This window comes from Heloderma suspectum, chromosome 5, assembly GCF_057233095.1.
Source record: "Heloderma suspectum isolate Gila_16-S chromosome 5, 16-S_ref, whole genome shotgun sequence".
Taxonomy (NCBI): domain Eukaryota; kingdom Metazoa; phylum Chordata; class Lepidosauria; order Squamata; family Helodermatidae; genus Heloderma; species Heloderma suspectum.
In genome coordinates, this window is record NC_139462.1 from 184198857 (window position 1) to 184225283 (window position 26427).

The 26427-nt window shown below is 42.9% G+C and overlaps 1 protein-coding gene across 15 annotated transcripts in view; it reads left to right on the plus strand.

The window, feature by feature from the left end:
* Positions 1-9110: 9110 nt before the first annotated feature.
* The window catches only part of SNX13 (sorting nexin 13), a 110799-nt gene continuing 93482 nt past the window's right edge, over positions 9111-26427 (plus strand). For 7 of the 15 annotated variants that reach the window (XM_084858606.1, XM_084858620.1, XM_084858613.1 and 4 more), the window contains exons 1-2: positions 9287-9376; positions 10261-10343. In XM_084858606.1, the coding sequence (XP_084714732.1) occupies positions 10311-10343 (33 nt within the window). In that variant the 5' untranslated portion in view covers positions 9287-9376; positions 10261-10310. Of the gene's footprint in view, positions 9377-10260; positions 10344-26427 lie in introns of those variants that run through there. The other 8 variants (XM_084858616.1, XM_084858618.1, XM_084858610.1 and 5 more) reach the window with 7 other exon arrangements.

Genomic DNA, 26427 nt, shown 5'->3' on the forward strand with positions numbered 1-26427 from the left:
TAAGTACCAGCTCCTTGTCTTTCTCTACTATTCTAGTGCTTCTTTGGATTTACTTGGGATTGCTTACTGACCTTGCTTAGCTGCTCTGTCTGGATCTATGGACCTCTGTCCTAGCACCCCTGTAAGCAGAGCGGAGCTCTTCATATGGAGCATATAACTTTTAAAGCCAAATGGTCTGGTACCAGGATACTTTAAGGACTACCCCTTCCATATATACTTACTCAAACACTCATGTAAATATCAAATGCCTGCTCTACATCTCCTCTGGTAAGTACATGAGACAGGACCTTTTCAGTTGTGGTCCCTTGATTATGGAATACACTCTCAAGGGAGGGCTGGGTAGTTCTAAGTCAGCAGTGAAAACTTGGCTACTTCAGAAGACTTTGGGGAGGATAGCACAATTGACTGTATTTGCTGTTATGGCTTCTTTCTAGCTCTATAGGCTACTTGGTTTTGACGGATCTTTTTGTTTTATTTTGCATTTAATTATTTTGTGTTTGTATGAACTTTGTTAACTGCCTTGGGAGATGTTTTGTTTGACAGACAAGTGTGATAAAATTAATATAAATAAACTGCATGTGTGAAAAGGTAAGCAATGAGTCACCACAGGCCACTGTATCTCACCACCACAGCGAAATACACTCATCTCCCAATGGTAGCCAAGCTAGAAAGTGATAAGAGCTACAGATCTCTGGAGATGTCATGCCAATCTGAATACATAAATTAGTGCTCAGTTTAGTAATAAAAATGTTATCCAAAACACAGTGCTTGTGTTGATGCTTCAATACCTTGTGTAGCCTTGCATTCTCCCAAAATATTTTTCATTGCTAAGGTCTCAAAAGAGCTGCTTATTCCTTAAATAACTGTGTTGGTTTAACATCTATTATTACTTTAACCCAGGTACTAATGATAGGAATAATGCAGCAGAAATAATCAGGTACTACAGTGGGAATCCTGAAAATCTCAGGGGAGATCACAGGAACAGGCTAATGAAAGGAGCAATTCATCTTAAACTGTACAAAGGCAATGCAGGGATAATCCTTTCCTCCAAATAAAGGGGGCAAACAGGAAAGGAAAGGAAGAGGCAACTAACAAAATACCAAAATCTGTGGATTAGGGAAATGCTGATTTACCAGGAACAGCAGGTGCTGTTTCAGAAACAATGTACAACCCTATTTATCCATGAAGACATTTTGCTAGCCCTCACTGTTTAATAAGAATACAGTTTCCCCATCTGGTGCCCCAGGTAGACTACTCAGCAGTGGAGTCATCTTAGCATACAGTATAGCATTGGAAACAAGAGTGCAAGTGGTTATCACCGAGTACAAAGGTAATATGACATTGAGGAGGCATCAAATGCCTCATACCCCCTTCTTATCCTCCACTGAAGATGTTGCACACACTGTTCACTTACCAACATTTTCTCAATACTTTATTCAAATATTTTGTTACTAAGCATGACCACCATCGATGTTCACACTTCTATGTTTTGTTTTAGTTCAGAAACGGTGTTGACCAAGCAAACGTGAAGCTTTTGATTTAACAAGCAGACAGGTTGCTGATCCATTCAGCATCCTGCCTGCTTGTAATACAATAGTTCCCTTGAAAACTGAGATACCAGAGTGAAATTTAGTACACTTGTTTCGGACAATTCCACATTTTAGATTCAAATACCAGCTCTGCCTCTTCCCCCATTTTCAAAAGGAGGCAGAATAAAGTAAAATACATTGTAATGTAATATCTGCTTGTAAGGTTCAGATATTAGAATGAAAGCTGGCGTTTACCTACAGGCAGTGGTGTAGTAGATCAGGGGCTCACAGGGTCAAAGCCTCAAAACTTCTTGATTAGCAGAGATAACGTTATTTTTTATTTAAAACATTTGTATCCTGCCCTATATCATTAAGATCTCAGGGCAGCGTACTTTAAAATGTCATCTGCTGCCACCACCAACTTCCCTGTCCTGTCTGAGCTTAGCTGCAATCCTCACAGTAGCTGAAGGGAAGGCTGATTTCCCAGTAACAATATATTGTGGCGAGCCTTCCCTGTTATCCTTTGGGGTGGGGTGGTTATGAATGGGCAATTAAGACCCATTAGCATCACAAAAGACTTGCTCTTGAAGATGAAAACTGCTAGAAACTCCTGGAAAATTTTGAGCTGGTGGTCTTACTGTTTTGGACAACTTTTCCTTTCTCACACAATCTCATGTCTCTCCAGCCAAAGTCTAACATGCTAACCACTATACCCTTTGCCAACTCACTATCTTATGACTGTGAGCTGATCCCAATGAATTGGGTATTATGCTGTGTATTACTGGTCTTTAGGGGCGGGAGGTGCATCTGGCTTTGTATAGATACAGACATAACACACAAACACAGCTATGTGCATTTTTGGACTCTCCTTGGGGGCATGGCTATGGGGATTGTCACGATGAACACCTGCATCTCAAAATTTACCACTGTCTTCAGGACACCATTCTACGTTTAAGTTCAAATCCTAGCTTGTCTCTCTACACTACAATGTGATATCTTCTTTGAAGACTGAGTTTTTGGAATTAAATTTAGTAGAGTTTTTTTTTTAAGTTCTCTGTTTGAAGTTAGAACACCTTTTCCACCTCCACATTCATTTTCAAGAAGAAGTGAAAGATGGAAAATAGATTGCAATGCGATATCTGACGTGAACACTGGTCTTTACAAGTTCTGCTTTCTTAAATATTGCAAGCTACTTTGAGCTTTGGCTATGGGGCAGTATAGAAATAAATACATAAAATACAAATAAATAACAATACTGTGTCAGAAGAAACTGCAGTTTCAGCAAAGAGGCAAGTGTTCACATGAATATATGTCACCCATCTACAAATATTCATGCTATCTTATACTGTATAAGCAAGCTCATATGCACATGAAATGTAGTTCAAGAAGGGCTACGGCTCACTGGTGGACCTCCTGCTTTGCATGCAAACTGTCTCAAGCTCAATTCCTGGCATCTCCAGGCAGGGCTGGAGAAGACCCCTGTCTCAAACCCCAGAGAGCTGCTGTCAGTAGACTATACCAAACTGGATGGACTAGCGGTCCGACAGGGAATAAGGTAGTTTCCCATGTTTCTACACATGCAAGCACATACTAAATTAACAACAGATAATGGAACTTGTAATGGACACACACACACTATGCTAGAGTCTTGCAACAAATATGTGGCATATCCCCCATTTTTAAAATTAAGGGACATATAGTTTATTCCAGTCCATAACCTACAAATCCATACTAGATATTATTATTATATTGCCATGTCACCCACTCCAGCTGCTATCACACCAGTTTGTCTAGGCTGGAGATGTGGAAGTGGGAGGAGAGGGAACATGTTTTTCAGATTTTCCATCTGAAAAGTTGGAATTTGGGGAGAACTGGGGGAAGGCACAATTTTAATATATTGTTTTAGGGAGCAATCCTTTGGCCGCTAGACAGTGGCTAGATGACCACAGGATATGTTGTTTTCTGGGAACCGACCTGCCCACATTTCTGCGCCGCCTCAGAGGCAGCACAGAACAGCCCCATCCTCCACGCTCACAAGAGGAGCACGGAGTGGTTGGAAAAGGGCACGGGTTGGGGCGTTCTGGGGCAGGGACAGCGTCACTGCCTGTACGTCACATGTGTTGTACAGCAGCCTCCTTCCCCACTCTGTCCTCCCACGGCTAGACAGCCACAATCGGCTCTATAGCAGAAAATGCAGGGCAGAAGGAGCACGGAGGGAACAATCCCCTCCGTGCTTCTCCTGCCCTGTTTTGGATAGGTGGTCGCCTCTGAGTTCGGAGGCGGCTGCCTATCCAGATAGGATTGCTCCCTAAGTTGTCCTTTATTTCCCCAAAATGCTTTTGATAACTATGTAAGACAATTTACTATATTAGACAATTACAATTCTTATATATACGCAGACAACTGTCATCTTCTTGCTTCAGATTGCTCCATCTGCTGCAGGATGTGAAAGAAATTATGTTTGGAAATAAATCCAAGCAAAACCTCAGTTTCCTGAAGTTCATGGAGATAAAAATGAACATTTGGAATTAGAAATCACTGAACTTTCAGAAACTAATTCTGATTACAGAAACTTAAAACGGCAATATCTTGACGGATATGTTATTTATTGTTTAAATAATATTAGTTTCACATGGCAAATTTTATCCAGTTACTATGTCACTTTCATAGAATAGTAGGGTTGGAAGGGGCCTACAAGGCCATCAAGTCCAACTTTTGTGATGATGATACACTTTCAAAGTTATAGAGTTTAACTCAATATCCAGATGTATTTATTTATTTTAAGGATTTTATGTAACCCTTCAGCCATGTGTCCAGGGTGGACAGTCCTGATATTAAGGGCACAATCCTATGCATGTTTAGACAGAAAAAAGTCCTACAATTCCCAGCATGCTGGGATGCTTGGAGTCTAAACTCCAGACTAAGTCTGTCTAAACATGCATAGGATTGTGCCTTAAATGACAGTAATCCTATATATGTCTATTCATAAGTCCCACTGATTTCTTAATACTGTGATCTGTTAGGCTGGAAGCAGACACTAATGTTTTGTTTGTTTTTCTTCAGAGAATCGGAAGTAGTCTGAATGCAGGTTTTTGAATAGTTTCTTCTGTTTCTGGATAATACTGCAAGTAACGAAAGAAAACTATTTCTAAGTTCAGATATTAAAAACTTTTAAAATTATTATAATATTGGTTTCTATTGTCAACTCTTATTTTATTTTTCCCATTTTCCCCATGGTTACAAACTAAGTCATGCTGAGCTCCCTTTGAGTGCAGCAGCTTGCTGCTCCATCTTGAATACTAGGTATGTCTGTAAATATTGTTTGAATGAAACTGGGGCTACAATCCTATATACGCTTCCCTGGGAGGGATGGCCTTAGGCAGCAGATTTATTGGTTATTAATTTGTTATTATTGTTTTTACTGCCAGGGTGGGGCGAGGTGCTTGTTGGTTTTTCTGCCTCATGTGCCAAAATAACTTGGCTGGCTTTGGGCACGATGAACCTTGACTTGGGTGGGTCAGGGCACAATTTGCTGGTCTGCAGAAAAATGTCTTGGGCTGGCCCTGCCTGGGAGTAAGCCTCAAAGAACACAGTGAGATTTACTTCTGAGTAAACTTGCATCAGAATGGACTGTCTGACAATTGTACATTTAAGTGGTACAAATATATATCATAAGTTATGCATTTATGTTCTTAAAGGAGCAAAGGAAGTTAGATAAGAACATAACTATTGGATATGCTAATTGCAAGGTCAGTTCAAGTATGGATCCAAAATGGCACCATCTGTGTGCAAGAGGGAGGTGTTTTGTACTTTTGCAGAAGGACAAAAACTTTTTTTTGGGGGGGACCCTAATTTGTGTGTGTGTGTGTGTGTGTGTGTGTGGGGAATCCAAAACATTCAGTGGACACAGAGTGCTGACTGATTTTAGAGGGGAGAAACGTGTGTGGGGAGAGGGGATGGAATGGAGTATTCTGGAAGAGGGCATGGCTGGCTGGCATGCCAAGCAGGAACACTCCAAACTGCAACTTTTTCTTATAGTCCCCCTTGTTTCATATATAACTATTGGCCAGATAAATTATTGGCCAACAGTTGTTTTCTAGGCAAGGTCTTAAGAGTGAGCGAAGGTGACTCAACTCTAGGTTTTCTGGGATGAGGCTGATTATTTGGATCCTTTCCAATCAGTGTTCAGGCCTGGTTTGGGGACTGAAACAGCCTTGGCGGATTACCTATGCTGGAAATGAATCCTCTTAGTTCTTCTGGACCTCTCAGCAGCATTTGATACCATCAACCATGGTATCCTTCTGGGGCGTTTGGCCAGGTATGGGACTTGGAGGCACTTTGTTGCAGTAGTTCAGATCTTACCTGGCTGAGCGCTCTCAGAAGCTGGTGCTGGGAGATTACTGTTGAGACCCATGGTCTCTTTTATCCCCTGTCTGTTTAACATCTGCATGAAGCTGCTGAGAGAGGTCATCAGGATGTTGGGGGTTAGGTATCATTACTATGCTGATGATTCTCAGCTCTATCTCTCTTTGTCAACTGATACCAAGGAGGCTGTGAAAGTCCTGAATCATTGCCTGGATGCAGTGATGGATTGTATGAGGGTTAACAAAGTCATTCCAGACAAGACAGAGATACTTTTGGTCAGCAGAAAAGCTAATCTAGGACTGGAGGTGCAGCCTGTTCTGGATGGGGTGGCATCCCCTCTGAAAGATCAGTTTCACGGGTGGGGGTGCTTCTGGACCCAGCATTGCTCCTGGAGGGTCAAGTAGCTGCTGGAGCCAGGAGCGTCTTTGCCCAGCTTCAACTGGTATGCTAGTTACATCATTTCCTGGACAAAGCAGATCTGGCCACATTGATCCATGACTTAATTGCTTCCCATTTAGATTATTGTAACAAGTTCTACATGGGCTGCCCTTAAAGTGTTCAGAAACTGCAGCTAGCGCAAAATGCAACTGCCAAATTGCTTTCTGGTGCAAGCTTTGTTGACCATATCACACCCATCTTGTATCAAGTACACTACCTGCCAATCAGTTTCCAGGCATAATCTAAGTGCTTACCTATAAAGCCCTAAATCGCTTGGGGTCAGGCTATCTGAAAAACTACCTCTTCCCATATGAACCTGCCCATGGCTTAAGATCTTTTTCAGATGTCCTTTGTGTCCAGCCGCCAAGAAAAGCTAGGTTGGTGAGAACATGAGATAAAGCAGGGGTCCCCAAACTTTTTGGACCGATGGGCACATTTGGGAATTTGAGATACTACTGTGGCACCACCACAAAATCCCTAATCAGTGGATCGCCACTTTGGCATCTACCTTTCACATCTATGGGTCTTAGGCTGTGTCTGATTCACCAAAAACATTTGTTTCATGTTTATTGGACACCGCAACGTCTCTTTAAAAAGGGATTGTCTAATTCAGCTAATTGCAACACAGCTAATGCTTTTGGTTTGGCATATGTTTGGCAATGTCCAGTAGCTGCTTCTTTTTGTGGGGAGGTTATTATACAGAAAATGTTCGTACTGGAACAGTCTTTAATATTCATTGATGTACACACTCTTTTAAATTATTTACCTGCTTCATGGAAATTAACAAATGGTCAGCATAAATGGATTCTCTGCACCCTTTTGACAGCTAAAAGACTGATACTGCAACACCGGAAGGATAAACACTCACCTCCTATAATGCACTTCTGGAGGTCAGGCAGGCACCAACACTGGGTTGTTTTCAGCGCCTCCTGAAAACAGCTCTTTTCCAGGAAGCCTTCCTTGGTTTTATTGGCACTCTGTTTTTTAAGGAATAATTTTAATACCATGTTTCATTCTTTTTATCTTTTGCTCATTTTATCTCTTGTTGAGCACAGCTCTAGAATCTGTTTAGATGTGGAGTGTTATTCAAATGTTGTAAATAAAAAAAAAATCCACTTTTGTTGAAGCCCATGTATAATTGCTAGAAAGTTGTATGCATTTCATACACATCATGTATTTTTTAAATGAGAAAATGGAAAATAATAAAAAATGGGGTGTCTGCAGGTGCCACATTGGGGATCCCAAGGATAGGGTCTTCTCTGTGGCAGCACCCCAGATGTGAAACTCTATCCCAAAGGAAATTAGGCTGGCCCCAACCTTGTTCTTTTTTAGGTGGGCTGTTAAAACATTTTTGTTCCATGGCTTTTTAATATTTTAAATCTCTTTGCTCTGTACTCTGTTTTTAAGATTCTCTCCTGCTCTCACTTTCTGCTGTTGATGGTGTTTTTAAATGGTTTAACACGTTTTCAAATTGTTTAAACATTTTTTAAAAAGTGTTGCAGGTTTTAACTGTAAGTCACCTTGGGGTCCCTATTTGGGCTAAAAGGCAGGACTCATATATTTATAAATAAATAACGTAAATACTTAAGTTTCCCCCAAACTTCAGTTACCCCCCTTAAAGGGGGGCATCCACCCCTGCCCCCCATAGCTTCAACATATTTGGAAATTGTACATTTCTAATCTATATGCCATCAAGCCATTTCACATGTCAAGTATAGTGACTGAACTCTCGCATTCTTCTGTGAGCACTGTTATCCTATTATGAATCAGTTTGACTCTTCTGTTCAATGGTAATTTTAGTCCAGACATGTCTAGTTTGATCATTGCCTTTGTTACCCATAGTTACTTGTTTCCAATGCTAATTTGACCCCATTATCTCTTACAGTTACCCACAACCTTCATTCCTGACAAGCTGCTGCTCGCAAACACTGATCTCCTAAACTGGAATGCTCAAACCTGCTTCCTTTGCTACTCCAGTCCTCTCACCTCTGGTTCGTGCGCTGCCCTCCCACCTCCTCTCAACTCGTTTTTTCTGGTTCAAAAAGTCTGCTACTCTGCTATGCCATCCTTGCCCCACCCCAAACATAAAACGTGCCACACGGGTTGATTAATTTGGTAGAATTACCAGTTCCTCGTTCTAAACACAGTCAGTGAAGTGGATTAAAACACACCCTGGATGACATCATAAAAAAAGTGCTGAAAGGGCGTGCCGAGCTCTTTTGGTGGGTGTGACAATGTGGTTAAGGAACAGCTGAAATGCTTCACGTGAGCAGCAGCATCCTAAGCAGAAGTCCCATTATATTCTGTGGGACTCACTCCCTACCAGGTGTATTTAGGACCGCGCCCTAAGCGAGTAGGCGTGTGCCTCCCGCTCGTCCCACTGCCGTTCACTTCGTTCCCCTTTGATTAAGCAGCCTGACCCCGCTCTCCCACATTCAGGAGCCGAAGAACTCCTGCCTCCTTATTACCCTCCTTCATCCTCACGACAGCCTTGGGAAGTAGGTTAGGCAGAGAGTTGTGGCCGAGCGGGATTTTGAACCTGGATCTTTACTGTTGTTCTCCCATACTTCTTCCCACCTTCGCACGGGTTACACAGCCAGAGCCCTATACGCGGGAAGAAGGGCGGCCGGGCGGGCGGGCCCGTGTGAACTGCAGGAAGCTATGTAGGTGGGACCAAGCGGAGGGCAGGGGACGCAACAGGCGAAGAGCCGCGGCGGGAGAACGGCCGGGCCAGGAAGGCCTGCCCCGCGTCTCACCGCCCCAATGGGCGGCCGCGCCGGGGAGAGCAGGAGCGGCGGCGGCGGCGTCTCACGTAGCCTTTTCAAGATGGCCGCCTCTCCTGAGCGACCTGCGGAGGCGGCGGCGACGGCTGTTATGGGGCTGGCGGTACGGAGGGGCCGCTGAGGAGGCTGACAGCCGGCTGGCGCCGTTTCTCTTGCGGAGGGAGGCGAGAGCAGACGTTGCGGGCTGCAGCGGAGAACGAACGCACCATGCGGCGGGGCTAGCGCCGGAGGCTTCCACCGCGAGTAATGATGTTAGCTGAGGTAAGAGGCCGCCGGCGGAGGCGAAAACGGCCGGAAAGGGACCGGGGCGGGGGGCTTTGCCGTTCGTTTCTACGGGGCCCTCCCGCGGCCTTGCCTCCTGTGTGAGGCAGTGGCCAGCCGCCCTGGGCCCCCTTTCCCTGGTCCCAATCAAGGCTGTGGGTGCGGAGCCGCTCCAGCTGCGGTCGGTTGGCCCCTAGGCAGCCTGATCTTCAGGTGTGGTTGGTGTGGTGCTCTTGTGTTACTTCAGTGGCGAAACTGGTGAGGGCCCCCCCCGCCCTTTAGCTCGCTAGCCAGCCGGCCGGCCGGCGGCCGGCCGAGGATTGCTTTGCCTTTCGTCAAGACGCCAGTATGATTAGGCTAATGCCTGCTCAAGATTCCTATTCTCCACTACTAGGCCTCTTTTAGGAAGGAGTTTGCTTCAAAACGTAGGTCCTTCAGCTCTCTTTATACGTGCATTTCATGCTCCCTTGGAATAACATGGGTCATCGTCGTCCCCCCTCGCACCTCCTAACTGAGTATTGAAATAGCTTTGTTGTCATGAGCTGAGGCTGAGAGACGGGCACTCCTGGCTCTAGTTCCCAATGTTTCATTGTATGTCATTCAGCACTTTCCTTATCTGCCTCAGTTTCTCTCATGTGACTGTGCAGCTTATTTTAGAGAGGAAGGGCTGAGTTGTTGTTGTTTTACAGAGCTCTGTCAGTGCAAAAGGGAAATTATTTGGGGGAAGGGGATGTGCAACTGAACAAAAAAAAGAAAAAGTGAGCACAGTGTTGGCACTCTTGTTTTCTCAGGAGTCTGGTACTTTCTCTAAATGACTTTGATTTCATAGGCTTTGTTTTCTGTTTTCTTGGTTGAATGCCAATGATGTTTTTTTATTTTGGTAGGAAGAATGATTGCTGTGTTCCAATTTAAGAGGTGAACGTCCTTTTGTGGTATGTTTGCTGCAGAAGTGTTTGCAAGTTTTAAGGTACACAGAAATGTTTGTGAGGCAGCTAATTATTTGCTGTTGTATGTTTTGGCTCATTGAAGTAGTCTAACTGTTGGTTAGGATTATATGTACTGTTGTATAACACGTTGAATACATTGTGATTAGGCTGTTGTCCCCTGAAGTCAATCACTAGTGCCTTGGTGCTAAAGGAATATAGTAAACATCTGAAGCTGGCATATACCATTGCTGCTGCCTAGTCAGAGGTAGCAGCTTTGTGGAGTCCTGGGCAGGCATAGTCTTTCTCAGCCGAGCTACCTGAAATTATTTTAACTGGAGATGGTGGTGAGTGAACCTGGGACTTCCTGGTTGCAAAGCGTGTGATGAACTCTTGTAATTAAACATATGGTCCCTGCCCTAAGTAAGAGCTGATTCATAAGTTACCTTGCTGATGCTTCTATGTTCTTGTACCAGTAACGTGTGAATCTGGAAACTAGATGTGGAAAGCAAATTATATTGTTACTTCCTGCTAGCATGGGAAAATTCAGTGTAATTTGGAAGTTGTATGCTTTTTCATCAGCAAAACTGAAACAAATGAATTCTTTATAGCAGTGTAGAAGCAGCTGTGTAGCAATGTAGAAAAAGCTAGGAATAAATAATAATAAATAGTGTTTCTATAGCACTTTTGAGTGTTCAAAGCATTTCACTTACAGCATATTGACAATCCCTTAAAACAACCCTGTAAGGGAATTCAGTGTTACTAACTTCACATTGCAGGTGGGGTGGGGCTGAGAGATAAGACCACACCTGGTGAGTTTGTGGCAGAAACGTGTTCATAACCCACACTATAATTGTTAGTGTAACAGTGTACAGTATAACAAAGGGTTTCAATGTACGCTGTTATAAATTACTTAAAAGTTCACTTGCCCCAAGGGAAATTGGAGAATTTAGCAGTGTATTATGACAATTAATAAAATACTGTTTTGAGAAGTTATTTTTCTTTCAGTATATATGTACTTTTCAGATACCTGAAGAATCTGCTTTTATTGGTATATGAAGAGGTCAAATAGGCATTTTTTATGCCGATCTGCCCTTTTGGTCCTGTTCAGATATGAACATTTCGGAATGGGTGTGGCAGTGGTACTGGTGGATTTCTTTTCAACTAACATAAAAGTTGGAGACTAAGGGCGCAGTCCTATTCAGATAGGTGTCTGCCTCCGAACTCAGAGGCTACCGCCTATCCAATGCAGGGCAGGAGAAGCATGGAGGGGATCATTCCCTCCCCGCCTCTCCTGCCCTGCATTTTTGGCTAGACAGCTGATTGCAGCTGTGTAGCTGCAGGAGGGCTGAGCGGGGGAGGCAGCAGAGGTGGCTGTATGACACATTGGATGTGTCGTACAGGCATTTCCGCCCTTCCCACCCCAGAATGCCCCCTGGAATGCCCCTTTTCGGCTACTCCGCACTTCTCTTGCGATCGTGGAGGACGGTGCTGTTCAGTGCTGCCTCCAAGGCAGCGTGGAAGTGGGGGGAGGTTGGTTCTCCACTGGACAACCAGATATCCTATGGCCGTCTAGCCGCTGTCTAGCGGCCATACAATTGCTCCCTCTGATGCCTTGCACAGTGAGGACTTGGTTAATATTTGTGTATTGATATCTATGAGAAGAAAATGAGAAGAACTTAAAAGCAGCAGTCGTATACTGCCTCTGCATTAGCCTTGTAATTTATTACCTGGCATTTTGATTGAAAGTTGTAATCTAATTTTGTGTTAATTCGAAATATGCAAGTATGGGTATTTTTTCTTTGGTGGTGGACTATCATATATGTCGCCTTACAGTCTCTTATAGTGTGATTCTACACATGCTTATTTGGAAGTAAGTAGTACTGTGTTCAGTTAAGTTTACTCCCTAGTAAGTGTTTTAGTTTTAGTTTAACTTATATGCCAGTTTTTTCCAAGGTGGACCATGCCCAAAGCAGCTCACAATAAATATCAAAATACATCATAAAAAGTTCATTATAAAACATTTCAAACAGATTCAAATAGAATAGAATCAGCAAGTCACATTCAATATTACAATGAAATAATACAATCAGATACAGAAGTAAGGTTGAAATTAATAGCAAAATATAAATAGCTAATAAGAACATAAGAGCCATTCTGGATCAGACCAAGAGTCCAGCTAGTCCAGCATCTGTTCACACAGTGGCCAACCAGCTGTTGCCCAGTAACTCATAAGCAGGACACAAGTGCAACAGCACCCTACCACCCATGTTCCCTAGCATCTGGTGTATATAAGCATACTGCCTCTGATACTGGAGGTAGCACATAGCCATCAGGACTAGTAATTGAATCCCCAGTGCTAGTACTGGTCTTGATGAATTCTTAGTATTTCAGCTGGGCTGCTGTAACCCTATCAAGATCTTGGGGATGACTCATCACACTAGAAGGTTTGCAGCTGGTTCCCTCATCTGTGCTCCAAGGAGGCACTGGCAGCAGAAAAGTGAAATGCTGGAGAGTGGCTTTTCCCCAGCCTCCCTCGTGTTCTGGCTGCTAGTGTTTAGGTTTGTAGCCATGTAGTTTAACAATATCTTCTCAGTAGCTGGACGTGATTGCTACAGCCCAGAGATTTAGAAGTGCAGTAGCAGCTTGTGTATACAAACTTTTATACACCTTTGCCCCTCCCTAATTACTCTTGTCTATTTTATTATATTGTAAATGTACTAGAGGGTTTTAGTTAGAAGACAGGACATAAATACTAAAAAAAAAATATTGTACCATAGTTTTTACTGTTGCCTTTAAGTGATGGTAGTGTATGTGTGATTTTGAACTTACCTCATCAGTTTTAGGTTTCCTTCCTGATATTTTCAGTACAAAAAAACTATCAATAAAAGCATAACATTATCCTACCAAACTTTGCTTTAAAGTAGAATAATAGAGTTGGGAAGAATGCTTATGTTCTTCCACTTGTTTTTGAATACTGCCATTTCTGGTGTCAGATTTGTGTCCATTTATTCTTTTCTGTAGAAACTGGCCTGCTTGTCTTATATAGAATGCAGAGGGATGTTGCTGACAGAAAATGCATATATCACATTGGAAGATGAGCAAATGACTAACCTCTAATGTTGTGGGTGACATTACTAGGTCCTGTAATAGTGTTTCCAGAGTAGATATGGGGACAAGTGGCATCTGGTTTGTTGCAGGGTTTGTTCCTGTGTTTGTATCCTTGTTACTTGGCCCATTAAGTAGCTGTTTTAGGTTGTGGGTTTGTCTATAAGCAAGTAGAATCCTACTACACAAGGCCTATGAGAGGGAAGTCTCATTGTCCAGGTGAGACTCTAGCATACAGCGCATTCAGTGTTGGTGATTGAAACCTGGCTATTCAGAGTTCTCAGAGCACAGTGAATACCTGTCTGTTGGTTTCTGTCTTTGTTTTTTGTTTTTGCTTGTAGCTCGGTTAACAAAAAAGCAAAGCTTTTAAAATTGAATTATGTTTGTGTGAAGTGCATTAATAAAATACGAACTTATTGGCTAATATAGCAATTGAGGTTAAATGTGATTTTCTTCAGTGACCTGGTTACGTTTTTATAATGTTGCATATCTTGCTTTCTTGTTTCTGAAATCTACATCTAATAACTTCAAAGATTGCCAATTATTAATAACTAAAATGTTATTTTTGTTTGCCATTTGTGGTGTATAGAAATACCCATCTTTGTGTTGGGGCATATTGAGTAATGGATGCCATAATGTTTTTGTTGTTCTCAATGAGCAATTCATTTTATAATATTTTTGGTACTGGACAAAGGATGAACAACATTCTTGAGAGTATGATGCTACTTCAAGGTTTCTTTTTATAGATGCTACTTTGAAAACATACTTTGATCTGTGTTCCACTTTTTCCTTTTTTAATCAGATGGCATACTCTTAGTGAACAGAGAAGCGGTTTTATACAAATATAATGAGCTGGTGGGCTTGCTGATAATCATGTAGCATGAGCTGTTTTAGCTTTGGTGCCTCCCTTTAGTGTTCCAAGTCAACCAGAACTTCACTGGCACAATAGCATAATTGTGGCTGTTTGGTTGGAAAAAAATATCACTGCCAAATCATGCAAACAAGGTGATTATGACTCAACTGTGGGTCCCCTATAAGGCTTTGGCTCCTAGAGGTCACTGGTCCTGATTTTAACCAGGACTCCCCAAAACACCAGCTGCCACCACCTACTGATTTAGAGAGAGTGGTAGGTCCTCTTCAACATCCAGAACAAACAATAACTGATTATTAATATTAATAATAATAGTTCTAAAACACCACGTCTCTGCTTTCAGTAGCTTCTCATTCACAACCTGCCTCTGATTTTGCTCACTGACTAACTTAACTAACTCTGGTTCCTAATTCCTTTAACTATCTCCCTCCTAACTCCACTCCCTCCTTCCCTTACTTCTCACTAACTGTCCCTGTCCTCCTCCTAACTGACTTTCTCCAACTGCCACTGGCTCCACTCAACATTCCATTCTGGTCTCAGCTATCATTCTTTTCACTCTTGTCTGTTACAGTGAGAGAGAAACTCACTAATACATAGCAGATTCCTTACTGTCTCACATTTCACTTCCCAAAATATACATATATGTCATTAATGTTGTCTAAAATGTTCATTTATGTGGACCAAAATATCTGCTCTGTTCAGTTTCAATTACTTTGGTCACGTTACCATTGCTTCCCTGTTTTGTGTGTCTTTTAATCTCGTTAATGGTAGCAAGGGGGCCTAGCGAAGGGGCCACAGATTTGGGTTGGATCCAGACTGAGTCATGCTTGGAGTAGACCCATTAAAGTCAGTGAGACAAATAAGTCTTGACTAATTTCAGTGTGTCTGCTATAAGCACAATTAACATAATTGACGAAGTACCAGTTTTCTTTTTGTGTAAATGGAGATTTACTATGGCACACAGCTTGTAACAGCTCATGTGGTAACGATTCTCACATAAACTTTACTGGAATAAAGTTGTGGTGGAGTCTATTCTAGATTAATGGTTCTCTGAGTATTCCAAGATAAAACATTATTTAACCTTACTAATTGAAGACTACAGGGGGAACTTGGAGAACTACAAAGATCAAGGGAAGAGGGATATCAGGATCAAATTGTCCCATGATTCGGTCTAGATTTCTGAGCAGATAGAAAAAGGAAGTAAAAACCCATTGTCCAAGATAATCTGCTTTATACATTTTATGATTTGATTCATAACAGAGCTGTATATTCACAAAAAATTGGATGATTAGGGAAGCGTCACAGAGAGACACTCTGCACCTCTTTACTGGGCTCAATGTGAAAATAAGCTATAAACAGTTACCTGTATTATAGCAGGTTTGATAGTACTATAACCCTTTTGCTATCACGCTCATCATATTTTGGATTTAAATACCAGTTATGATAACTATGACATCTCCACTAGAATTTGTGTGAAGAATGCATGTTTGCAGTCTAGACAACGTGATCAGAGACAGACAAGTTGCATTGTCAAAATAACTCAAAGCTATTACCAGCATACACTTCTGACTATATAAGTAATAACATTAGCTAGGCAGAAATCACCATGTTATAAAATGTTACTATGTCTTTTCTTCCCTGTAGTCAGTAATGCTTTCCCCCAACTGCTTCGTGAGACCTGTCTCATAGTCCATGCAACACAGAATAGAATCTTTACCTTGGTAATTTAAACAGCTTTACACTTTCAACAGAAACAACTAGTAGTTTCCTCCGCATAATGCCATGATTTTATTGATACATTTGTTGCATGAACATAGTTAAATCTAAGTTCTGGTTCTTATGTAGTCATTTTATAATCACCCTTATGGTTTCATTTGGGCAAACATTGAAATTGTCTGACATTCTTGGATTTGCAGCTCTTGTGAACTGCTAGATCATGTAAACTGAGATGACTCATTTTATACTAAGAAGTATAACATTTTACTTGAATAACATTTGGTCAAGAATCTAGAAATTAGCACAGCTGAGTTCATGACAGAGCATGAAATGTGGTTGTATCTTAATAGCTGTAGTAAGAATCTTGCAGATCAGACTTGCCTAATCTTTCTAAGTTTCATGGTTGTGAACTAAAATATGTGTGCTTTTTTTTTTTTAACATTTGGACATTTATAGCACTCTGGGTAGGGCTTCTAGTAGTCATATCATTTCCATTTGATGCATATGATTTTCTAGTGTCTTCCAATACCTTGCCTCTGTGTATGGCTACCAATTTAATTAGGAGTCCCAGCCATCCTTCCCAATCATGTGAAAAATCAGATCCTCAAAATCAGTTACGCTCACTAAAACTGTGCTGAATTAAAGTGGTCGAATGTATTTAAATAGCACAATTTCTAGTGAAGAACATGGGATTTTCTCAGAATTTTAGGACCATCAGCATAGCCTGTTGTCATAAAATTTTGTTTCATCCTATCTAGTACAACTAGTCCAACATAGCAGTCATTTTTGCTATACCAGGCACTTCGCCTAAATAGTAATTGTGATGTTTATATATCCCAGATATTCTTTAAATGTACAGAGATAGACAACTGCACGTGACTCTGATTTTTTAATTAAAACAATTACAGTTACACAGACTTAAGGAATTGTCAGTGTTTAGAAGGTATATCTGAAAGTGGAGGAATTAACATCTGTTCCTTTGTCATGGTCAGATCACTTCCTACTGATGTTCAGACTCCTGGCAGCCTTTCCCCTCTGCAAGGGTGGGGGACCTATTAAAATGGTCCGCCCCTGGAGATTAATGGATTCCGATGGATTCCAGAGGGCTCTGGGGGATTTTCCTGCTGGTATGGCTGGTGCTCCTGTCGAAGCCCAGGTCGCTCTGTGGAATGCAGAGATGACTCGGGCGGTTGACACGATCACGCCCAAGCGCCCTCTTCCTCTGAGCAGAGCCTGGCCAGCTCCTTGGTATACACCTGAGCTGAGGGCAATGAAGCAAGAGGGGAAAGGGCTAGAATGCAGGTGGAGGAAAACTCGTGCTGAGTCTGACCAAACACAGGTAAGAGCCCACTATCGAGCCTACTCTGTGGCGGTGAGGGTGGCAAAGAGACAGTTCTTTTCCACCAGCATTGCATCTTCTCAGTGTCGTCCAGCAGAGCTTTTCCGAGTGGTTCGCGGCCTGTTACATTCTGGGCCAGGGAGAGAGATGGTGGAACCCTCGGTAGCACGCTGTGACGAGTTTGCACGGCACTTTGAGGATAAAGTCGCTCAGATTCGTCATGAATTGGACACCACGATTAATGCAGTTCCATTGGTAGAGGCGTTCAGAGCACCGTCTGGTCCAATTTTATTGGATGAGTTTCAGTTACTGAGGCCTGAGGATGCGGAGAAGGTGCTTGGCCAAGTCCGATCGACCACTTGTGTGCTTGACCCTTGCCCTTCATGGCTTATTAAATCAAACAAGGAGGGGTTGTCCGACTGGGTCCAGGAGGTTGTAAATTCCTCCTTGAGAGAGGGAGTGGTGCCTGCCGCTTTAAAAGAGGCAGTAATTAGACCACTCCTGAAAAAGCCTAACCTGGACCCAGAGGATGTTAACAATTATAGGCCAGTGGCCAACATCCCCTTCCTGGGCAAGGTGCTTGAGCAAGTGGTTGTAGGACAGCTCCAGGCACTGTTGAATGAAACGGATTATCTAGATCCATTTCAATCCGGCTTCAGGCCTGGTTTTGGAGCGGAAACTGCCTTGGTCGCCCTGTGGGATGACCTCTGACGGGAGAGGGACAGGGGGAGTGCGACCCCGTTGATTCTCCTGGACCTCTCAGCGGCTTTTGATACCATCGACCATGGTATCCTTCTGGATAGGTTGTCTGGGTTGGGAGTAGGAGGCACTGCACTACAGTGGTTCCGCTCCTACTTGGATGGCCGATTCCAGAAGGTGGTGCTGGGGGATTACTGCTCTGTGCCATGGCAATTGTGTCATGGGGTTCCACAGGGCTCTGTGTTATCCCCCATGCTGTTTAACATCTACATGAAACCGCTGGGGGAGGTTATCCGGAGGTGTGGGCTGAGGTGCCATCAATATGCAGATGACACCCAGCTCCACCTCTCTTTTACATCAAAACCAGGTGAGGCAGTGGCTGTTCTGAATCAGTGCCTGGGCACAGTAATGGACTGGATGAGGGCCAATAAACTGAAACTCAAACCAGACAAGATGGAGGTACTGTTAGTGGGTGGTTTGTCTGCCCGGCTAGGTGATATTCAACCTGTTCTGGAGGGGGTTGCACTCCCCCTAAAGGATCAGGTTCGTAGTTTGGGGGTGCTCTTGGATCCAGAACTGTCACTTAAGGCACAGGTGAACTCAGTGGCACGGAGCACTTTTTATCAGCTTAGGCTGGTATACGAACTACACCCTTATCTGGACAGAGATAGCATTGCTACAGTTATCCATGCTCTGATAACTTCTCGTCTGGATTACTGCAATGTGTTATACGTGGGGCTGCCTTTGAAAACGGTCCAGAAACTTCAGCTGGTCCAAAATAGGGCAGCAAGATTGTTAACAGGGACTGGCCTGCGAGCTCATATTACGCCAGTACTTTTCCAGCTGCACTGGCTGCCAGTCCATTTCTGGGCCCGATTCAAAGTGCTGGTGTTAACATCCAAAGCCCTTAACGGCTTGGGGCCAGGTTACCTGAAGGATCGCCTCCTCCCATATGTGCCTGCCCGGACCTTAAGATCATCATCAGCGGCCCTTCTCCGTGAGCCCCTGCCAAAGGAAGTGAGGCGGGTGGCTACTAGGAGGAGGGCTTTTTCTGTTGTGGCACCCCGGCTCTGGAATGAGCTCCCTAGTGAGGTTCGCCTGGCGCCTACATTGTATTCCTTTTGGCGCCAGGTGAAGACCTTTTTATTTTCCCAGGCATTTTAGCATTTTAGCTTTCTAAATTTTTATCTTTGCTGTTTTAAATCTGTATTTTAAACTCCTGCACTGCTGCTAGGTTTTTATTGTGGTTGTATTGTTATATTGTGGTTTTAATGTTCTATATATTTTAAATTGTTTTATTGTGTGTTGTTTGGTTTTAATTTTTGTGAACCGCCCAGAGAGCTTCGGCTATTGGGCAGTATAGAAATGAAATAAATAAATAAATAAATAAATAAATGTGCATATGATTTGAAAAGCTTCCTTTCTAAAGTTATACAGAAAATACTCAGCAGCCTATAAGAAGTAAACCAAACATCCACCCTGACAAATCCTAATTTGTTAATGATAGCATGATGCAGCTCATTGACTACATCTTGTAGTACATCTTGAGAGAACTGAAGTTCTCTCTTCAGTTTTCTTACGGAAGGAGGGAATGTAGGGCTGATGTAGCAGCACCACAGCTGGTCAACTCAGTTTAAAATTTCTCATGTCTTGTATTTAAGAATGTGTGCATGTCTAAACCTCTGCTGTTTTATTATCATACATTTTGTATTGTACAAGACTGAAATTATCAACTTGTGAAGTACGGAGCACAAATTTCACCTAACAACAGGTAAACAGAATCTCTTGAATTCAGTGAAAATGCAAGAGGCTTCTTTTCTAATCATGCCGAATCCTATATACTAATAGCAAACTCAGTTTCTTAGCATTGATCCTTACACAGCAAAACAGTACGGTGCACACTAGAGGGAGGGAGTTTGGGTAAGAAGTACAAAAAATACTTGGGGTGGGGGGAGACTCCAAAACATCCCTGTGAGGACTAAGCATACTCTGTGGACATCGAATGCTGACTATTGACGGGTAGGGGGTGAGAATGAGAACTGGAGTGGGGGGGGGGAGGGGAATGGAAATGGAATATCCTGGAAGGAGGCATGGCTAGTACCCTGAACAGAAGTACTCCACAGGAGCATTTGGTTGCAGGTGCCACTTGTAAATCTTAACAGTGTTTTCAGAACATAAGATTGTTCAGCATTTTCATGCATTACCTTGAATATGATGGCATCTGCCAATGTGGTCTTAAAAGATGATCTTGTAGAGTAGTGGTAGGCATAAACTTGAAAGTTAATTGCAAAGCCATATATTTTGAGCAATTGAGGCATAATGCTTGTTGCCGTTGTGTGAATGTGATGTTCACAATATTTACTACACTGTAGGAAGTTGTACATTCTGAAACCTCATTCAGTTGTTGTTGTTCAGTCGTGTCCGACTCTTTGTGAACCCATGGACCATAGCACGCCAGGCCTTTCTGTCCTGCGCTCTCTCCCGGAGCGTGCTCAAGTTCATATTCATTGCATCTGTGATGCTATCTAGCCATCTCATGCTCTGCCGTCCCCTTCTCCTTTTGCCTTCAGTCTTTCCCAGCATCAGGGTCTTTTCCAGGGAGTTTTCTCTTCGCATTAGGTGGCCAAAATATTTGAGCTTCAGCTTCAGTATCTGTCCTTCCAATGAGCACTCAGGGTTGATTTCCTTTAGGATGGACTGATTTGACCTCCATGCAGTCCAGGGGACTTGTAAGAGTCTTCTCCAGCACCACAGTTCGAAAGCATCGATTCTTCGGCGCTCAGCCTTCCTTATAGTCCAGCTCTCACAGCCATACATCACTACTGGGAAAACCATAGCTTTGATTAGACGGACCTTTGTCGGCAAGAGGATGTCTCTGCTTCTTACTATGCTGTCTAGGTTTGCCATAGCTTTCCTCCCAAGGAGCAAGCGTCTTTTAATTTCATGGCTACAGTCACCATCTGCAGTGATCTTGGAGCCCAAGAAAGTAAAATCTGTCACTGCTTCCATTTCTTCCCCTTCTATATGCCAGGAAGTGATGGGGCCAGATGCCATGATCTTAGTTTTTTTAATGTTGAGTTTCAAACCAGCTTTTGCACTCTCCTCTTTCACCCTCAACAAGAGGCTCTTGAGATCCTCTTCGCTTTCTGCCATTAGGGTGGTATCGTCTGCATATCGGAGGTTGTTGATAATTCTCCCGGCAATCTTAATTCCGACCTGTGATTCATCCAACCCGGCGTTTCTCATGATGTACTCTGCATATAAGTTAAATAAGCAGGGTGACAATATGCAGCCTTGTCGTACTCCTTTCCCAATTTTGAACCACTCGGTTGTTCCATGTCTGGTTCTTACTGTTGCTTCTTGACCCTCGTACAGGTTTCTCAGGAGACAGGTAAGGTGGTCTGGTACTCCCATCACTTTAAGAATTTGCCACAGTTTGTTGTGATCCACACAATCAAAGGCTTTAGCGTAGTCAATGAAGCAGAAAGACGTTTTTCTGGAATTCTCTTGCTTTCTCCATGATCCAGCGAATGTTGGAGATTTGATCTCTAGTTCCTCTGCCTCTTCGAAACCCAGCTTGTACTTCCGGTAGTTCTCGGTTCGCATACTGCTGAAGCCTAGCTTGTAGGATTTTGAGCATCACCTTGCTGGCATGTGAAATGAGCGCAATTGTGCGGTAGTTTGAACACTCTTTGGCGTTGCCCTTCTTTGGAATTGGAATATAAACTGACCTTTTCCAGTCTTGCGGCCATTGTTGAGTGTTCCAAATTTGTTGGCATATTGAATCTAGCACTTTAACAGCATCATCTTTTAGGATTTTAAATAGCTCAGCTGGAATACTGTCATCTCCACTAGCTTTGTTGTTAGTAATGCTTCCTAAGGCCCACTTGACTTCACTCTCGAGGATGTCCGGCTCAAGTTAAATGGCCGCACTATCATGGCTATCAGGGACATTCAGATCTTTCCTGTATAGTTCTTCTGTGTATTCTTGCCACCTCTTCTTAATCTCAGCTGCTTCTGTTAGGTCCCTGCCTTCTTTGTCCTTTATCATGCCTGTCTTTGCACAAAACGTTCCCTTGAGATCTCCAATTTTCTTGAAGAGATCTCTAGTCTTTCCCATTCTGTTTTCCTCGATTTCTTTGCATTGTTAATTTAAGAAGGCCTTCTTGTCTCTCCTTGCTATTCCCTGGAACTCTGCATTCAGTTGGATATATCTTCCCCTTTCTCCCTTGCTTTTCGCTTCCCTTCTTTTCCTCAGCTACTTGTAAAGCCTCATCAGACAGCCACTTTGCTTTCTTGCATTTCTTTTTCTTTGGGATGGATTGAGTTGCTGCCTCCTGAACAATGTTACGGACCTCCGTCCATAGTTCCTCAGGCACTCTGTCTATCAGGTCTAATCCCTTAAATCTATTCCTTACCTCCACTGTATATTCATAAGGGGTATGATTTAGGTCATACCTGAATGGTTTAGTGGTTTTCCCTACGTTCTTCAATTTAAGCCGAAATTTTGCAACAAGAAGCTCATGATCTGAGCCACAGTCAGCTCCAGGTCTTGTTTTGACTGACTGTATAGAGCTTCTCCATCTTTGGCTGCAGAGGACATAATCAATCTGATTTCGATATTGACCATGTGGTGATGTCCATGTGTAGAGTCGCCTCTTGTGCTGTTGGAAGAGAGTGTTTGCTATGATCAGCGTGTTCTCCTGGCAAAACTCTATTAGCCTTTGTCCTGCTTCATTTTGTGCACCAAGGCCATGCCTGCCTGTTATCCCGGTGATTTATTGACTTCCTACTTTAGCATTCCAATCCCCTATGATGAAGAGGACATCTTTTTTTGGTGTTAGTTCTAGAAGGTGTTGTAAGTCTTCATAGAACCGATCAACCTCAGCTTCTTCGGCCTCAGTGGTTGGGGCATAGACTTGAATTACTGTGATGTTGAATGGTTTGCCTTGGATTCGTACTGAGATCATTCTATCGTTTTTGAGATTGTACCCCAGTACTGCTTTTCCCATCCTTTTGTTGACTATGAGTGCTACTCCATTTCTTCTAAGGGATTCTTGCCCACAGTAGTAGATATGATTGTCACCTGAATTAAATTCGCCCATGCCTGTCCATTTTAGTTCGCTGATTCCCAAGATGTCGATGTTCAATCTTGTCATCTCATGTTTGACCACCTCTAGCTTACCTTGATTCATTGATCTGACATTCCAGGTTCCTAAACAATATTGTTCTTTACAGCATCGGACTTCCTTTCACCACCAGACACATCCACAGCTGAGTGTCCTTTCGGCTTTGGCCCAGCCGCTTCACTCTTTCTGGCGCTACTTGGAAATACCCTCCGCTCTTCCCCAGTAGTATATTGGACACCTTCCGACCTGAGGGGCTCATCTTCCGGTGTCATCTCTTTTAGCCTTGTGATACGTTCCATGGGTTTTCTTGGGAAGAATCCTGGAGTGGGTTGCCATTTCCTTCTCCAGTGGACCACATTTTGTCAGAACTCTCTGCCATGACCTGTCCATCTTGGGTGGCCCTGCACGGCATAGCTTATGGCTTCACTGAGTTACGCAAGCCCCTTCGCCACAACAAGGCAGTGATCCATGAAGGGTACCTCATTCAGAGTTGGCATCAAATATATTGTGTCACCTTGTGCTGGGCTTATGCAGGCCACAAACAGATAAGTTTGGGAAACGGAACAATTCTAATATGTTTGTTTTGTTCTCATAGTCTTTGATAAGGATAAATGTTCAAGTGATAAAATGGTGCCTTATAGTTCAAGTAGTTCTAGGGGTTTTAAACATATAGTCATTTTACAGCAATATTGCATTTCCAAGCTCAAAAAAATAATTACTATTTTTTTTAATCTTTAGGTTCAGGCTGGTACATTTTGATGTTGCTGATCAGCAGAAAAACAGCTGTCACCCTCCAGTTGTTGGACTCGGGCTCCCAGCAGCCCCAGCCAGCATGGCCATAACCAGGGATGGTGGGAGTTGTAATATTAAAAGATTTGCAGTGTCACAGGTTCCCCACTGCTGTCATAAATCTTCTTTGGTGTCTTAGCAAACAGCATTTTTAAAAAAGATTTAAAATCTTAACGAAATAGGAGTGAGGCAGTAATGATCTTGTTGATACAAAACAGAAAGGTTGCTGCATATGTTAGTATTGAAAAATGTGTTCCTGATCTAAATAGTCAACTTCATTTTTGGAAAATATATTGCATAGGTGCTAATGTTTCTTCTGATGTTTTTGATTTTGTTGGATCTCACACTTCATACAGATTAAGCAGGATAGTTCAGAGACTGCTTTGTTTCACAAAGTAAACTTTAAAACTTGTTTTCTGACAGCCTGCATGAGCCATGCTGGTTGTGGATGATGATAGTTACAGTCCAGCACATCTGGAGGGCCCAGGTTGGGGAAGGTTGGCCTAGGTGGTCACTGTGGCTCAATTTAGATGTAAGACCAGCCCATCTTGGGAGGTTGGGAATGCTCCCATGGACACCTATCCTCCCCTTCTCTCTCTTACCGCTCAGGTTCACTCCCTGTTTCCCAGTCTTCACTAACAATAGTTTTCCATGATGTCAGGACTAGCACACCATGGTTAGTGTTTCATTTCTAAACAAAATAACTTCAAACTATGGTTTCATATTGTGTTTTGGAGCAATCATGAAGATAGGATGGATATTTTATACTAAGAGTTCATTTTGGACTCTGGCAACTATAGATTTCAAGTCCAATTTTGTCTGTGGTTTAAATGTTGTTCCCAATGAACTTGAAGAGGCTGCAGTATAAATCTGCCATAAGCAGAATTTTGCAGCTAGTATAAACTTATTAAGTAGTTTAGCATTTTTTGTAAAGATAATTATTTTTGGATTTCAATTTTAAAGGTCCAGTACATGTGCAACATTGCTGTTTATTTAAAAATGGAGGAAATTAGTTTGTTTTTCCTGCTAATATGTTTCCCATAAATAAGGATAATCTGCAGTGGACGAATGCACTGTTCACTGGGATTTAGTCAGAATATTAGGAGACCACCTTTCTGTATAGGTGGACCTTGAGCAACTTTACACGTCAGTTGAATTCTAGTTTTGTAGATTTCAAAATGGTTTGTACTTGTAATTTCATTGTTATCCGTCTTGTTAATTGTATTATACATTGCTATGTTTGTAGTTCATGTTTTGTAGTTCAAATTATGTCGTGTCAGTATAATGTGAATGTTTTTTTCCTTGTTTCCTAGCATGTTATTTTGGGAACACTGCAAATGTATTTCATGGGCAATTAAAAACAAAAAAAACCACTTTCAGACATTATTAGGAACATTGAAGTTTGCAAGATGACAGATCCTTATCTGTTTTGCCTTTGATCTCCTCCTGTCCCTTCTTGTTAACTTGAGTTACATTGTTGTTACATGATGAGCCCAGTTTGGGAATTAGGAATCTTGCAGCATTGCTAATTTGTATGCTGTACTCTACTAGGAGAGCCAAAATATGAGACACAGAAGGCTGAGTAGCCATTCCATTGCATTTATCACTATATTGTAGTGCAGAGCTTTCCAAACTGTGTGCCGCAACACATTAGTGGGTTGGCGGCAGTGTGTAGGTGTGTCGCGCGAAATGCGGAAATTGTGCAGAAGGGCACCGCGGAGCTCCCTCACTTGCGTTTGCTTCCCTTGGCCCCTCCCCCGCAACTTTGTAAAGCAGCTAATGTTAAAGCAGCTAAGGCTTAGCTGCTTTAACATTAGCTGCTTTAGGATCATGTGGCGTCTTGACGTAGGACGCATGTGATTGGCAGTGTTGGAGCAGTACGGCGAGGTAGAGGCGTGGGGTGAAGAGAGGGGAGGGGCCGCCCTGCGAGCAGAGCTTGGCCGATGCCGGTGCGGAGAAGTGGCAGTGGCCACCAGCCCTGCAAGATTTCAAGCGTGCCCTTCGCAGACTTCTGCACCGCGCTCCTGTGCGGCCAGGCCAGAGTATCGTGCGGGTGGAAACGCCACCTGAGACTGCACCAAGCGGGCCGTCCACCATCTTGGCCAGTCAGAACGGAGCTCAATGGAGGCCAGAAGCCTCAGAATCAGCGTGCTTCCAATCACCTGGGTGAGCGCAGCTGCAGGCTGTCACCCAGTCAACCCACCTGCTGCTGGCTGAAGGGAGGCCACCCTCCCAAACCCAAACCCAATGTGGCAAACAGCAATCCACCCACCACGTGGCTCTTATAATTTGATTTCTGCCATTTATTTTTATTTTTACTGTGCTGTTATTGTGGATTAAACACCCACCGGCAGTGTACCACCGGAGAGTGCTGGAACTGGACTCTGGACATAGGCATTGCAAATATTTACAGCAATATAGCCTAGTAGTGAGACATATATATTTACACCATTTTTGTTAGACTTTCGCTTCTATAC